The sequence below is a fragment of the Cucurbita maxima genome, unplaced genomic scaffold (assembly GCF_002738345.1).
Source record: "Cucurbita maxima cultivar Rimu unplaced genomic scaffold, Cmax_1.0 Cma_Scf00029, whole genome shotgun sequence".
Taxonomy (NCBI): Eukaryota; Viridiplantae; Streptophyta; class Magnoliopsida; order Cucurbitales; family Cucurbitaceae; genus Cucurbita; species Cucurbita maxima.
This window is the reverse complement of record NW_019272045.1, coordinates 2,666,683-2,683,171: the sequence shown is the minus strand read 5'-3', so window position 1 is coordinate 2,683,171 and position 16,489 is coordinate 2,666,683. Positions and strand designations below refer to the sequence as shown.

General features: G+C 37.3%; 1 protein-coding gene across 1 annotated transcript; it reads left to right on the top strand.

The window, feature by feature from the left end:
* The first annotated feature begins 4,758 nt into the window (after positions 1-4,758).
* On the top strand, positions 4,759-7,741 carry LOC111465517 (myb family transcription factor EFM-like). The gene is made up of 4 exons (XM_023109926.1): positions 4,759-5,336; positions 5,430-6,086; positions 6,483-6,559; positions 7,135-7,741. The coding sequence occupies exons 1-4, from the start codon at positions 5,126-5,128 to the stop codon at positions 7,648-7,650; spliced, it is 1,461 nt and encodes a 486-aa protein (XP_022965694.1). The 5' UTR covers positions 4,759-5,125; the 3' UTR covers positions 7,651-7,741.
* Positions 7,742-16,489: the final 8,748 nt, after the last annotated feature.

Below are 16,489 nucleotides of genomic sequence, written 5' to 3'. Positions count from 1 at the left end.
TTTTTTTTTTTTTTTTTTTTTTTTTACCCATCTAAATAAATAGAATATTACTGATTTTTGTGGGTTGGGTCGAGTCGAGTTGAGTTGTGACATTTTTTAGACTCAGTACAGTTGTTTAGATGGTATATTTTTTAATTCAAACAACTCTTATTAAATAATGAACCAAACTTGACCCATTATAAATTTTTTGGGTTGGGTTGATTCATGGCTAGGTTAATAAATAAGAGGAATAGGTTAAAGTTAAGGAATAGAGTTAAAAGGTGAAAAATTGACTTAAATTAGTGCTTATGAAACCGATAGGTTAGAGCTCACTGAATACCAACATTATCGTAAGCTGAGCTCATGGACTCGTAAGCCCTCGAGGCAAGGCAAAAAGTCCCAATCCAAATGAGAGTGGTTTTTGAGGAAGAAGAGATGTGCTCCGGTAAGCCTAGCGGTAGCTCAGCTCTAGCTCTAGCTCCCTCCCATGGCTTTTTGGTCCCTTTCATTCTCCAACCACTTATACAGAAAGTTCTCCTTCCCCTCATTTTTTCGTCGAATAAAAAAAAAAATCTATTTTGAAATTAATTTTCATCTTTCTAAAAAAACTGGACCAAAAAGGATAGATACGAAACTAAGGGGAAAGAGACAAACACGAGAAAAATTCAGACCAAACATAGAAAGAACGAGCCATGAGGCAAAAAAAGAGAAGAAGATCTTGAGTTATTACTCAAATGCAATGCTTTAGCCTTGGCCTATGAGTTCAAGGGTCGACACTCAAGAGGGTACGTTCCATACATGCCTTCAGCTTATCACATCCTGGGTTCAATTCGGATTCATTCCTCTTTAACCTAATTCACATTAAAAACATAAGAAATCCTAAAAAGTGTTCGGCTTCTACGGTCCATCCTACTAGAATACAACTTTCGATTAAAAAGTTAAAGGCTTGAATCCCTAGTTTTTCTACTCGCTCATTGCTCGTGTTGTTACGTGCAATAAGAATACCCGCTCGATGTTGTTAGTGCAATAAGAGAATAATACAAGGGTTCGTTTGCAAAATAAACAAAGTAAAAGGAGCTAAAAGAGAAAACAAAAAAGTAAGAAAATGGGGGCCGAGTGGAAGAATATTCCTTACTACATAATATATTTCATCCAGACAGAAAGGATATTCAGAAGGACGATTTAGAGGGAATAATTGTACACGTGTCATCACAAGAAAGAATCTCTCTGTGCCATTCTTTTTAAATCTCTCCCTCACAAACCCTAAAAAACCCTAAAACACAGAGAGAGAGAGAGAGAGAGAGAGAGAGAATCTGCAGAAAAGTTGAGTATTGGAAGCTTATAAGAGAAGAGAGTGTGAGAAAGTGACCAAAATCATCATCATTCCTCTTTCTCTTTGTTTCAGTGCAAGAGAATTTGATGCAATCTCCAACTTTTCCATTTTCCCACACACAAAATTTAACTTTCTTTCTTTATCCATCAAAATTCCAACATATCCATACACTCCTACACATTACTCCACTTGTTTTTCGTTTCGATTTTGAATGACCCGACTTGTCTTTTTCGATACTGAATGACCCGTTTGATAGTTATTCACTGTGATATCCACATTGGTTGAGGAGGAAAACGAAACACCCTTTATAAAGGTGTGAAAATCTTTCCCTAGTAGAGGCGTTTTAAAGCTTTGAGGAGAAGCTCGAAAGGGATACCCCAAAGATAACAATATCTGCTAACGGTGGGCTTGGGTCGTTACATTTACATTTTCTTTGTGAATCAATAAGCTTGACTTGTTCAAACCAGAATGTTAAGCATCACGTTGGAATCGTGAGATTCGACAATCATACATTGGAAGGTTAATAAATTATTAGAAATAATTACGTATCATTACACGGTTTAGGTTTCATATGATTTTTATTAATCATGGAGCATTTCTAAGAAAAGCTATTAATCCTGAAGGACAAGAATCGTTAGTGTTTTTTCCCTTTAAATCACTATCAGAAAAGTATTGTGATTAAAGTATTTTAGTACAATGTGTATTTTGTGAGTGCCCAATCTATTTTGGTTTTCCGTTTCGGTATATCAAAACCAACCTCCTCTTTGTTTTGCTGTTAAGTTTGAGAAACTAAAATGAGTAGGGTATGCTTTCGAAATTGTATTTGAAACTCAAATAGGGTTTAAGGAGTTTAGATACTCTTGACCCTCGTATTGACTCAATCCCTTGGGAGTTACCGTGTTAAAGGTTAAATATCGCTGTAGCAATTCGATTCTAATTCATATTAGTCATAACTATTTGATCAAGTTGATATATTTTAACTATTACCTTAGAAATGGTGGGATGTACGAGAAAGAAATTGAAGTTTAATGATTTATTAAAGGGTGAATGACATTATAACCTATAATTTGTGTATGGCCAAAGGAGAATCTATGCTCAACCCAAGTCATGCTTTGAACTAAGAACTTTAGAAAGAGATTTTAAAAAAGGAAAGGGAAAAGAAGTAATTAATAATGGGTATTAAGAATGCATGGCCACTTACTTTTTGTAGCTGTTCATTTCAATCTTTTAGGATACAAGATTTGAAAAGAAGAACACAAAATCAATTTGGAATTAAAGATGAAACTCATGAATGATGAAGGTTCTTGAAGAAAGTAGGAGCTCTTGTTTAGAACATATGAACTCAAAAGAAGGAATATAATGTAAATGTGAGTGAGAATCTTGTTACCTTCCAACCCACTTCCTAAAAAGAAAGTAGTAGCAAAATTGGAGAAGATTCTTCAACTCTTAGGGTAGATTTTTCACAATAGTGCTTCATTCTTGTGTTACTTTGAAGCTTTGTGAGTTTGAGTTGTGTATGTGTTGCTCTTGATTTAGAGCCTTACAATTGGAACTAAGATATTCCTTTCTTAGAGAGAAGATATTAATTATATTGTATTTATGAATGTTTTGGTAAAGATACGATATTCTCACTCTTGTTATGGAGCGACTTAAGTAATCGAGGATCATCTCGATGGAAGGAGATCATTGGTCTATATTTAAAGGTAACATCTTTTAGGACAAAAACTTAACTTAACTTATGCTGTAACAGCCCAAGTTTTCGCTAGCAGATATTATTCGCTTTGGACTGTTACGTGTTATCATCAGTCTCAGCGTTTTAAAACCCGTATGCTAGGGAGAGGTTTCCATGCCCTTATAAGGGATGCTTTGTTCTCTTCTCCAACTAATGTGGAATCTCACAATCCACCTCCCTTGGGGGCCTAGCGTTCTTATTGTCTAGCTCTGATATCATTTGTAACAACACAAGCTCATCGCTAGTAGATATTGTCCACTTTGGTCCGTTACGTATCGCCGTCAGCCTCACGGTTTTAAAACACATCTACTAGGGAGAGGTTTCTACACCCTTATAAGGAATGTTTCATTCTCCTCTCCAATCGATATAGAATCTTAATCCACCCCCTTGGGCCCAGCATCCTCATTGGCACATCTCCTAGTGTTTGACTCTGATACCATTGGTAACAGCCCAAGCTCACCACTAGCAGAAATTGTCTGTTTTAGCTTTTTACATATCGTCATCAACCTCACTGTATTAAAACGCATCTTCTAGGGAGATGTTTCCACACCTTTATAAGAGATGATTCGTTCTCCTCTCCAATCGATGTGAGATCTCACATTTAACATCGATAACATCATACAAACATATATAAACATAGAGATATGAGCAAGAACTCAATCCTATAACCTTTGTACTTAATGTAATACACAAAGTTTAAGAAGGAAACAACTTTTGGAACCCAAAAGAAAGTTGCATGCATGGGTTGGATAGACACATAGTGAGGCAAAAGGCTCATTTGGATCTAGCCATGTAGCATAAACATTGAAGAGATAAGCTTATAGATATGCATTAGAAAAATGACAACTTGAAACTTTGGGTGAAAAAGAGAGAAAGAGAATATGAATATATACATAATTTATCATAAACATTCAAGGGATAATACCTTTGGTTAAAAATAAAAAAAGTAGGATAGAAGAATTGAAACTAAGCTAAGGCCTCTTAAAGAGCTAAAGAATGGCCAAAAAAGAAAAGGCAAAAAAAAGGCACAAATTGTAAGAAAGAAGAAGAATCCATGCTTTGTATTAGTGATTTCTTTTGAATTCTCTCTCTCTCTCTCTCTCTCTCTCTCCCTCTCTCTCGCTCCTCCTCTCTCTCGCTCCTCCTCTCTCTCTCGCTCCTCCTCTCTCTCTCTCTCTCCTTCTCTCTCTCTCTCTCTCTCTCTCTCTCTCTCTCTCTCTCTCTCTCTCTCTCTCTCTCTCTCTCTCTCTCTCTCTCTCTCTCTCTCTCTCTCTCTCTCTCTCTCTCTCTCTCTCTCTCTCTCTCTCTCTCTCTCTCTCTCTCTCTCTCTCTCTCTCTCTCTCTCTCTCTCTCTCTCTCTCTCTCTCTCTCTCTCTCTCTCTCTCTCTCTCTCTCTCTCTCTCTCTCTCTCTCTCTCTCTCTCTCTCTCTCTCTCTCTCTCTCTCTCTCTCTCTCTCTCTCTCTCTCTCTCTCTCTCTCTCTCTCTCTCTCTCTCTCTCTCTCTCTCTCTCTCTCTCTCTCTCTCTCTCTCTCTCTCTCTCTCTCTCTCTCTCTCTCTCTCTCTCTCTCTCTCTCTCTCTCTCTCTCTCTCTCTCTCTCTCTCTCTCTCTCTCTCTCTCTCTCTCTCTCTCTCTCTCTCTCTCTCTCTCTCTCTCTCTCTCTCTCTCTCTCTCTCTCTCTCTCTCTCTCTCTCTCTCTCTCTCTCTCTCTCTCTCTCTTACACACAAACAAAGAAACCCTAATGTTTCTCAAAGGTTCCAAAACCAGGCCCTAAGCACATGATCCCTCTAAATGTCAGACTCCTTGATTCCTTCTATCAAAGCATCTCTCTCTTTGTTTTTCTCTTTTAGCTTTCTTCTTTGCAAGAAGTTACCCTTCTTCTTTATCCCCTTTGCTTTTCTCTCTCTCTCTCTCTCTCTCACACACCCTTTATTCCCTCTTGATCCTCCTTGAGTTTCATAAGCAATAAACTTAGAAACCCTTACAATCTCAAGAACAATTCAAACACTAATCTCTTTCTCTCTTGTTTTTGTGTTTCCCATGAAATTTTAAGCCATTTCAAGAACCTTAGGAACAAAAAAATGCCATCTCCACCAGAACTTAGCCTTGATTGCAAGCCTAACAGCTACTCTATGTTACTCAAATCATTTGTTTCAGATCAGGTGGCTATGCCTTCTCAAGATCATACTCAGAAGCAACTCGAAGATTTGCTATCTCGTCTTGAAGGAGAAAGACTCAAAATTGATGCTTTCAAACGTGAACTTCCTCTTTGCATGCAACTTTTAACCAATGGTACTATCATTTTGTTTATGATTGTTGCCTCAAATTTTCAATTGGGTGTGTGAATTTCAATTGAATTATGGTGTTTTTGAATGAATTTTGTAGCTTTGGAGAGTTCTAGACAGCAATTGCAAGCCTGCAAAGGAAATAATATTCATCAAAATGGTTCAAAGCCTGTTCTTGAAGAGTTCATTCCACTCAAACAATCAACCCCAGAAGGGCAAGAAACAATTTCAAGCATTTCTGATAAAGCAAATTGGATGATATCAGCTCAACTTTGGAGCCAAACAACAAATGATGAAACAAAACCAAATCTTTCCTCTTCAAAAGACGCAATTATTGATCATCAAATTGGCTTCATCCCAAAGCTTCAAAGAAACAACAACAACAACAGCAATAATGGTGGAGCTTTTCATCCCTTTTCAAAAGATAGAATTTTGAGCAATACCCAAAATTCTAATTCTTCTCAGCTTCCCGATTTGGCGCTCGCCGCCGGCTGCGGTGGTGATCGGAAAGAGATTGATGAGAATAAGTGTGTAGATAACTCCGATCACCACCAGCCGGAAAATGGTAATTTGGTGGCCGGAAAATTGAATTTGGTTGGAGATGGACAAATTACGACTAGTAATGTTTCTTCCACGGTGGCTAATAACAATACCAACAATTCTACTAATCACACTCACCGGAAAGCTAGACGGTGCTGGTCGCCGGATTTGCACCGGCGATTTGTTAATGCTCTTCAAATGCTTGGTGGTTCACAAGGTGAGTAAAAGAAAATTGCTTTTGAATTGGTTTTATGAGATTCTAATTTGAGCTTTTTATTCTTTGAATTTTTATATGAAATTTCTCTTCTTTTTAGATTGGAGAGGTTTTATTCAATTTGACCAAAAAAAAGGAATTAAAGTAGGATTATATGAAGAACATGTATGTCTTGTCCTTGTGAAGTAGATGCTTGTGTTTTTTTTTTCGGGAAAATTAATGATTTTTGTGCATTATGTTGGAGAGTGTTGATTGATTAAGGGTTTTTTAGGATATTTTGGGAGCTTATGTTATATATTTTTTCATTATTTTATCATATTATTGAGTTTTAAAATAATTTTCACTTATTTATTTGTAATTTTTTTCTGTTTTTTTTCTTTATATGGAAAAAAAACATAGTTGCCACTCCAAAGCAAATCAGGGAGCTGATGAAGGTTGATGGTTTGACCAATGATGAAGTTAAAAGCCATCTGCAGGTCTCTTTCTCTCTCTATGTATTTTCAAATATATATTTGAAATATAACTAAAAAAAAAAAAAAAAATTATTTTAACTAATTAAAATAAGATGACTAATCTTTTATTTGAAGTGTTGAACTAATTAAATTAATACCGTAAGAATCTCTATCGATATTGGAAGTCTTCGGAAGTGTTATAATATCTCGATAGGTTTTGGGTAAGTGTTGAAACCATTCAGTGAGCTTTGGTTGAACTCTTAAAGCTATTTTGACTCAACGAATGGTTTAAACACATTTTAAGGAAGGTGCGAAATGATCTATTAGAAACCCTTGTAAACAAGGATCAAAATCAAGATCGTCTCGTTCAAGAAGGATAGGTAACAGAGTCAACGGTTTTGAAGCTCAACAAGCAGTGAGACCCATTTTATCGAGATTATTTAAGAGAGTTCATAAAATTAGTTTGGGCTTTTGTCTAATTATTGACAAAATTCAACTTTTTAAACAAAATTATAATTAGTTTTTGTTGTTTAATATATATATATTAGTTTTTGTATGCATAAAGATTCTCTTTTTTTTTTTTTTCTATATGTACACAGAAATATAGGTTGCACACAAGACGACCCAGTCCAAGCCCACAGGCGGCCGGAGCTCCGGCGCCGCAGCTGGTGGTGCTAGGTGGCATTTGGGTTCCACCAGAATACGCTACTGCAGCGGCTGCCGCCGCACACGGAGGAGCTCCGGCACTCTACGCACCACACCCAACATCCTACTGTGCACCACCAGTGCACCAAGATTTCTATCCTCCGCCGCCACCGCTGCCACACCACCAGCTCCACCACCAACACGCGCTCCACCAGCAGCTGAACATGTATAAGGCAGCCGCCGCCGCAGCCGCTCAAGCCCAAAGCTCTCCCCAATCTGAAGGGCAAGGAAACGGCGGCCGATCGGAGAGTATCGAGGACGGTGGGAAGTCGGACAGCGGCAGCTGGAAAGCCGAGAGCGGCGGAGAAAATAACGGTGGCAGTGGCGGAGAGAGAAAGGGGAACTTGGCGGCACTGAGGCAAGATGGCAGAGAGGAAAGCAACGGGAGTGAAATTACACTCAAATTCTGAGGTTATTTAAGTAATTATGATGTGATTAGGGTATTTAGACTAATTAATTTAAGTTAGAATTATAAATATATATTATATTATATATTAGAGGGGAGAGTCTTTTTTTTTTTCTTTTCCTTAAAATATGTCATTTTAATTTATAATTAATTCTTATTAACTTTTGAACCAAAAAATATTTGATGAAGGTGATGAAAGTGTAAAAGGATGGCATAATATAAAAATAAAAGCCCAAATGTTTGTTTTATTTTTCTTCCAAAATCTTTGTGTGCTTTTATTTTTCTTTAATTTAATTTAATTTAATTTAAATTCTCATTTTATATTAAAATTATTAATTATTATTTGCAATATTTGGTTGAATTTACTATAAATAGGAATCATAAGTAAAGAAAGAAAAAGAAAAAAAAAGGAAAAAAAAAAGTGAGAATTTGTATTCTTTTTTCCTTTTGTATGTTATAATGAGATTTATTCCAATTCACAAAAGAGTGGATATTAGATTTTGATGCTATTTACTTTTGTCTTTTTTGGACGTATTTACCCTTATAGATAACGATAATGACGGTTCAGTTATAGAAGAATAAAAATATGCATACCTTAATGAATAAGATATTAATTACCTTTCTCGAGGTTAAAGAATCAATTTTCTGATCTCGTATTTATTGAACTAAAACAAATGACTATTTTGTATCCTTGCAGTTTTTATAAATAGAAGAAAATTCTTTTAATTTTTTGTGCCATGTTTACATGTGATATCCCACATCAGTTGGAGAGGAGAACGAAATGCTAGCGGTGGACTTGTGCTATTACAAATGGTATCACAGCCAGATACCAGTCGGTGTGCCAGCAAGGAAGCTAGGCCCCAAAGAGGTGTGGATTGTGAGATCCCACATCGGTTGGAGAGGGGAACAAAACATTTCTTATAAAGGTGTAGAAACATGTTCCTGGCAGACGCATTTTAAAACCCTTGAGAGGAAACGCGAAAGGGAAAGCTCAAAAAGAACAATATCTACTAGCGGTGGGCTTGTGCTGTTAGAAATGGTATCAGAGCCAGACACTAAGCGGTGTGCTAACGAGCACGCTAGGTCCCCAAGGGGGTGGATTGTGAGATCCCACATCGGTTGGAGATGAGAACGAAACATTCTTTATAAGGGTGTGTAAACCTCTCTCTAGCAGCGTTTTAAAGCCTTGAGGGGAAGCCCGAACGGAAAAGTCCAAAGAGGACAATATTTGCTAGTGGTAGGCTTGGACCGTTACATTACATAAATACATTTAGGTTAAAGATAAAATACCTCGAGAGTTTCTTAGTCAGTACAAACATTGGTTTATCTTCCCTAAATGTTTCCTTATCTGAGTAATTCGATCACTTGTACTTGTCACTTAACTCGTGATGTCGGAATATGATCATAGATAGATAAGTGAAAACGTAAGTGAAAGGAACGCTTTGTAATGGTTAACATCTTGTAGAACGAATGTGAATCTTAGTTGGAGCTATAAGAAAAAGGTAAGTCCAATGGTAAATAATTGCTCAATGATTATGAAGGATGCAAGAGATAAAAAGCAAAAGAGAAACAAACTGGGGTAGGGTGCCTTAGCTTTGCCTCATTTGTTTAAGCAAATCTGAGGATTTTTAAGGCACCGAAAGCTCTTTGGCTTGAGACTTCCCACCTTAATTTCCTCTTTGCTTTCACAAACTTTACTTGTAACCACGAGACCACCTCATTCTCTCAGTCACTTTTCTTTCTTTTCATTTTGCTGTCGACGAGAAAGGCTTGTCTGGACCATTCCCAGCTGAACATTCACTATATTCTCAATCATGCTCCAAAAATAAAGAGGTTCTCACCAATATTACAAATATTGTTTTTTTTTAATTTTTTTCTCAAGAGTTTTAAAACGAGTAGGTTAGGGAGCCTCTCACAATCCACTCCTTTTAGGAGCCTAGCGTCCTCGCTGGCACACCGTTTGATGTCTGGCTTTGATACCATTTGTAACAGCTCAAACCCCACCACAATTAGATATTATCCTTTTTGGGCTTTTACTTCCCCGTTTCCACTCAAGGGTTTTAAAATGTGTCTATTAGGGAGAGGTTTCTACAACCTTATAATAAATGTCGTTCCTCTCTCCAACCGATGTGGGATCTCACAATTCATCCCGTTGGGGGCCAAGCATCTTCGCTAGCACACCACCCGATGTCTGGCTCTGATATCATTTGTAATAGCCCAAGCCCAAGCCCAAGCCCACCACTAGTAGGTATTGTCAGCCCACCTCTAGCAGATATTGTCCTTTTTGGGTTTTTCGTTTCGAGTTTTCCCTAAAGAGATTTTAAAACGCGTCTGCTAGGGAGAGATTTCTACACCTTATATAAGAAATGTTTCGTCCCTCTCTCCAACCGATGTAGGATCTCACAATCCACCCCCCTTCAGATCCTAACGTCCTCGCTGGCACACCGTTTGGTGTTTAGCTCTAATACCATTTGTAACAGCTCAAGCCCGTTGCTAACAGTTATTGTCCTTTTTGAGCTTTCCCTTTCGGGGTTTCCCTTAAAGTTTTTAAAACACGTCTGTTACGAGAAGTTTCCACACTCTTGCAAAAAAATGTTTCGTTCCCCTCTCCAACAGATATGGGATCTCACAATCCATCCCCTTCGGAGCCCATCGTCCTCGCTTGCACTCATTCTCCTTTCCAATTGATGTCGTTCCCCTCTCTTTCCAAGTGATGTGGGATCTCATTAATGTACAAGTGTAGTCCCAAAACTTTCAAGTTTGTGTCTATTTAGTCCATAAACTTTAAAAAGTATCTAATAAGTGTCTAAACATACAAATTTGTATCTACTAAGTCCTTATATATCACATACCTTCAACACAAAATTGAAAGTACAGGAACCAAACAGTTTTTAAGCCCTTGGACCTACCCGGGCCCTGTACACACCATCCGTCACACCTTGAAAATGGGTTTTCGTTTTGAATTTTTAAAGTTTCAAATTAGATTCCAAAACATGAAACTTGTATATTGAAAGCATTAAGAAATGTTTAACTCCATCAACAAGAGAAAATGGTTGAGCATAAAATTCTAAAATGTCTTTTCAAAATGTACCTTTTGATGCACTTGGACGGACACTTTTTCTTCCATGACCATCTTATGCCAATCACGACTCAAAGCATATTCTCCTCATCCACTTTCGTCGAACCCAAACTCGGCATCCCATTACGTTCTTGCAGTATATCTTGTCCACAATTCACTTTTGAATGAGATTTTACCAAGTTTGCTATTAACATGACCTAAATCATGTCCACACAAGTTTTAATGATGCTAACCTCGAATATGGTTCCAAATATGTCAAAATGTTCTTAAAGAAAGGATTACAACGCAATCATTATGAGGTTAAGGATTATGTAATGATATCGGTTTCTCTTCCATATTTAGCCTTGAACAGAAATTACCGGGGCTGCATTCTCTAACAACCCAACTCATTGATAGCACCTCGTGGTGCGATAGGGTTCGAGCACAACGGGATTCTCACCCTCTCGGTGGCCCCTTCAAGAGGACTTGTGCTTGATCCGTCTCTAAAGATGCTTCTCCATACTACAATTCGGACGTTGATGGCACCCGATTCTTAAACTGAACTCGTTAAAAAAAGAAATGGACAACTTAGATTTCAAAATTTTGGTGCAAACTCATGGGAAAGAACTTAAAAGAAGCTGGAAAAATACTAATGTGAAGCAATGAACCTCGGAAGGTGGTAATTGTGAGATCCCACCTCGGCGAGAGATTCCCCTAAAAAAAAAGCTCAAAGAGAAGAATATTGGTTACCGGTAAGGTTTTCACACCCTTATAAAAAATGTTTCGTTCTCGTCCTCAACCGATGTGGGATCTCACAATCCACCCCCTTCAAGGCTCAGAGTCCTCGTTAACACTCGTTCCTCTCTCCAATTGATGTGAGACTTCATAATCCACCCCCTTCAAGGTCTAGCGTCCTTACTGGCACACCACCTGGTATCCTCTTTAGCACACTCCCTTCAAGGTTTAGTGTTCTCACTAACATACTGCCAAGTGAAAAATATATGTTTCTTTAAATATTTTTCAACGAAACTCTGAAGAACGTTCAAATTTGATGCATTTGACATATACGTTTAGTAAAAAACCAAACTTAAACACTTTCATTTTCGGGCCATTTTCGAGTCATTTTCTACCATTGCACTTTTTTTCCTCTTTTTAGACGAGGGTCATTAACTAGTTCAGAAAAATTGTTCTCTCATTTTAGTATCATACATCCACTAAAAATTGTTATACGCGTAAAATAAGGATGATAAAAAAAGCATGTACTAGAAGATCCTAATGGAGACACTTAATTACTTATGTTAAACAACTAAGTTTCTTTCAATATTTTACAACGATACTTTGAGAACGTTCAAATTTGAGGCATTTGACACATACGTTTAGTAAAAAAAACCAAACTTAAACACTTTCATTTTGGGCCATTTTCGAGTCATTTTCCATAAGTGTATCATTGCACTTTTTTTCCTCTTTTAGGCGAGGGTCATTAACTCTTCAGAAAAATTGTTCTCTCATTTTAGTATCATACCTAATCCACTAAAGATTGTTCTAAGCGTAAAATAAGGATGAAAAAAAAAAAAGCATGTACTCAAGTCTAAAGACCTCACAACCTTAATCCTCTCGAGAAGACCCAAATGGAGACATTTAATTACTTATGTGAAACAACTAAGTTTCTTTCAATATTTTTAAACGAAGCTCTGAAGAACATTCAAATTTGATGCATTGACACATGCGTTTAGTAAAAAAACCAAACTTAAACACTTTCATTTTCGGGCCATTTTAGAGTCATTTTCCATAGGTGTACCATTGCATTTTTTTCCTCTTTGAGACGAGGGTCATTAACTCGTTCAAAAAAGTTGTTTTCTCGTTTTAGTATCATATCAAAACTACTAAAGTTTGTTCTAAGCATAAAATAAGGATGAAAAAAATATTTACTCAGGTCTATAAGACCTCACAACCTTAACTCTCTCGAGAAGACCCTAATAGAGACACTTAATTACTTAGGTGAAAAAACTAAGTTTCTTTCAATATTTTTCAACGAAACTCTGAGTAGCCTTCAAATTTGATGCATTTACACATACTATTAGTAAAAAAAACCAAACTTAAACATTTTCATTTACGAGCCATTTTCGAGTCATTTTCCATAGTTGTACCATTGCACTTTTTTCCTTCTTTGAGGCAAGGGTCATTAACTCGTTTAGAACTGTTGTTTTCTAATTTTAATATCATACCAAATCTACTAAAAATTGTTCTAAGCGTATAATAAGGAAGAAAAAAAGCATGTACTCAGGTTTATAAGACCTCACAACCTTATCCTTCTCGAGAAGACCCAAATGGAGATGCTTAGTTACTTGTGAAAAAAACTAAGTTTCTTTCAATATTTTTCAACGAAATTCTGAGAAACATTCAAATTTGATGCATTTGACACATATTATTAGTAAAAAAATTAAACTTAAACACTTTCATTTTCGGGCCATTTTCGAGTCATTTTCCATAGGTGTATCATTGCACTTTTTTTCCTCTTTTAGACGATGGTCATTAACGGGTTCAAAAAAGTTGTTTTCTCATTTTAGTATCATACCAAATCCACTAAAGATCGTTCTAAGCGTAAAATAAGGATGAAAAAAAAACATGTACTCAAGTCTATAAGACCTCACAACCTTAACCCTCTCGAGAAGGCCCTAATGGGAACACTCATCATGAAATACTGTTTGAAAGGTTTAGAGGTGGGAGATTTAAGTAATGGTGATTACTTACCTAAAGTTTGATATCCTCATAATCAAAAGTACTAGAGTCAAAAGTTGTTTGTTATTAGTCTCTTGGCTATATTTAGCCTTGGACATAATTTAGGGATCAATTGGGGGCTGCATTCCCAAACGACCTAACTCGTTGACAGCACCTCGTGGTGCGACGGGGTCCGAGCGCAATAGGGCTTTCACACTCCCTAGTGCCCCATTCCAAGGGATTTGTGCCCACTCCGTTGCTGAGAACACTTCTCCAGACTACAATTCGAACGATTAGGGCGCTCGATTCTTAAGCTGAGCTCGTTTAAAAAAGAAACGGATTACAACTTAGATTTCAAAATTTTGTGAGATCCCACTTCAGTTAAAGAATTCCCTCAAAAAAAGTTCAAACAGGATAATATCTGCTAGCGGTGAGATTTCCACATCTACGTGGGATTTCATAGACATACGACTAGAAAGTCCATGTCAAAGGTTTACAAAAGAGAAATAGTTGTACAAGACTGCAATAGGTTTCATTATTTTAAGGATGGGAGCTGTTCCCTCGAGATTTCTGGTGATCATTCATAAATATCAACAGAAGTGAAGTCCTATGGTTGCTGTGCCGTGACTCCAGTTCATAAGATATGGTTCATTCAAATTCAAATTCAAATTCGGCTAGATTTATTTAGAAAGCAAAGAGAATACAAGGGGATTGTGTTTAGGGTATTACACAGAGAACTAACACACCAAACAAACCTCTAAAACATATAATTTATAACAACTCAAGCCAACTACCGCTAATACATTGTCTTTTTTTGGTATTTTCCTTTTGAGCTTCCGTTCTTAAAACGTGTCTACTGAGGAGAGGTTTTTCACACAATACTTCATTTTCCTCTCCAACCAATGTGGAATCTCACAATTCTCCCACTTCGGGACCTAGCGTCCTTGCTGGCACTCGTTCCTCTTTATAATCGATACGGGATCTCCAACCAATGTGGAATCTCACAATCCACTCACTTCGGGACCTAGCATCCTCGCTGGCACTCGTTCCCTTCTATAATCGATGTGGGATCTCCAACCAATGTGGACTCTCACAATCCACCCACTTTGGGACCTAGCGCCCTCACTGGCACTCGTTCCACTCTATAATCGATTTGGGATCTCATAATACACCCCCCTTCAGGGCCCAACGTTCTCGCTGGCACTCGTTCCCCTCTATAATCTATGTGGGATCTCATAATATACACCCTCTCTCGCTGACACTCATTCCTCTCTTCAATCAACGTGGGATCTCACAGTCTACCCCCTTCGGGGCTCAACGTCCTCGCTGGCACACCGCCCGGTGTCTAGCTCTAATACCATTTGTAACAGTCCAAGTCCACCACTAGAAAATATTGTCCTATTTGGACTTTTCCTTTCGAACTTTCTCTCAAGTTTTTTAAAACATGTATGCTAGAGAGACATTTATACACTTTTATAACCCTTATACAGAGGAAAGTTAACCAGGAAGAACTCCCTTGCCTTAGAGAACACCACCTGAAATTGTGTAAAGGAGGCAGACCAAACCACACCATTAACTGTGAAAGCAGTAGCAGAAATGGCTTTTCTTGCAGCAAAACCAAATATACAAGATAAGGATACTGCATAAAATGCATCATATTCAAACCAATCTCCTCCACTTGAACCCAAGGCAGAAAAAGCATCAAAAACCAGAACCGAGGAACTTGTTGGAATAAATTAAAAGGTGAAAAGTAGTTTTAATTTTGTTAATTTTAGAAGTTTTTGAAATTGAGCCGAAGAAATATTAAGTCGTTCCATATCGAATCTGGAACTTTGGTTCTTTTCAGAATTTTTGATACTTTATAATGCATATAAGATTAATCCGTGGATCATACCAATCAAATCACACTTTTAAATTTGAATGAAAATTTCATTATTAGTCAAAATGAAAAACTAATTGAAAGGAAAAAAAATCTCCTTTAATATCAGCAAAAAAAAAAAAAACCTCTTGAATTAGAAAATGGAAATCAAGAAAAAAAAGAAGTGGACTAAAAGAATCCTAACTCAATTTTATCAAACCAAAAAAATGATCTTGAAAAAGATTCTGCATAAGCAAATGTGAATAAATGTAGAAAGAAAAAAAATCCAAAAAAAACATGGAAGCCCTGTTTGATTCCTTCCTAAACAAATATTTTCCTTTTCAATTGAGATGAGAGGATTTCTTAACGGGAAGTAAAAGACCAAGAGAAAATTGAGGCCAAAAAGGTTTAGTGAGTGTTATTTTAACTATTAGTATCACAGCAATAGAAAAAAGTTAATTTTTTTGTCTCCTTGTCTCTCCTCTCTCGACATCTCGTTCACAATTTCGCGAGTGTTATTTTAACAAATTAGTATCAGATCGAACATTTATTTCAACAAATTGGTATCAGAGCCAATGATGAATATGATGGGACAAATGCCGCTACCACGATTAACGAAGACGAACTATGAGAATTGGAGCATCAAATGAAAGCTCTTCTTAGTTCTCAAGACGCATGAGAGGTGGTCGAAGAAGGTTTCGAAGAACCAAAGGATACCACGAGTTATACGGCGGCATAAAACAAGGCGTTAAAAGAATTGCGATCAAAGGATAAGGCAACATTATACATGCTGTTCCGGGCTGTTGACGAGTCGGGCTTTGAGAAGATTGCAAGGGCAACTACTTCAAAAGAAGTATGAGGCACTTTAGAAAAAGTGTTCAAAGGAATCGACCGAGTCAAGCAAGTGCGTCTCCAAACTCTGCGTGGCAAGTTGGAGAGCATGAAGATGAAGGAGTAAGAAAATGTATCTGACTACATTACGTGCGTACAAACTGAGGCAAATCAACTAAATCGAAACAGAGAAATGTTACCCGAGACGCGGGTTGTGGAGAAGATCTTGAGGTTGTTAACCGACAACTTCAAGAATGTTATATGTGCGATAGAAGAGTCAAAGGACCTAGCGAAGTTCACAATTGATGAGCTCGCCTGTTTTTTCGAGGCACACAAGCAACGAAAGAAAAAGAAGGAGGAGGCACTCGATCAAACGCT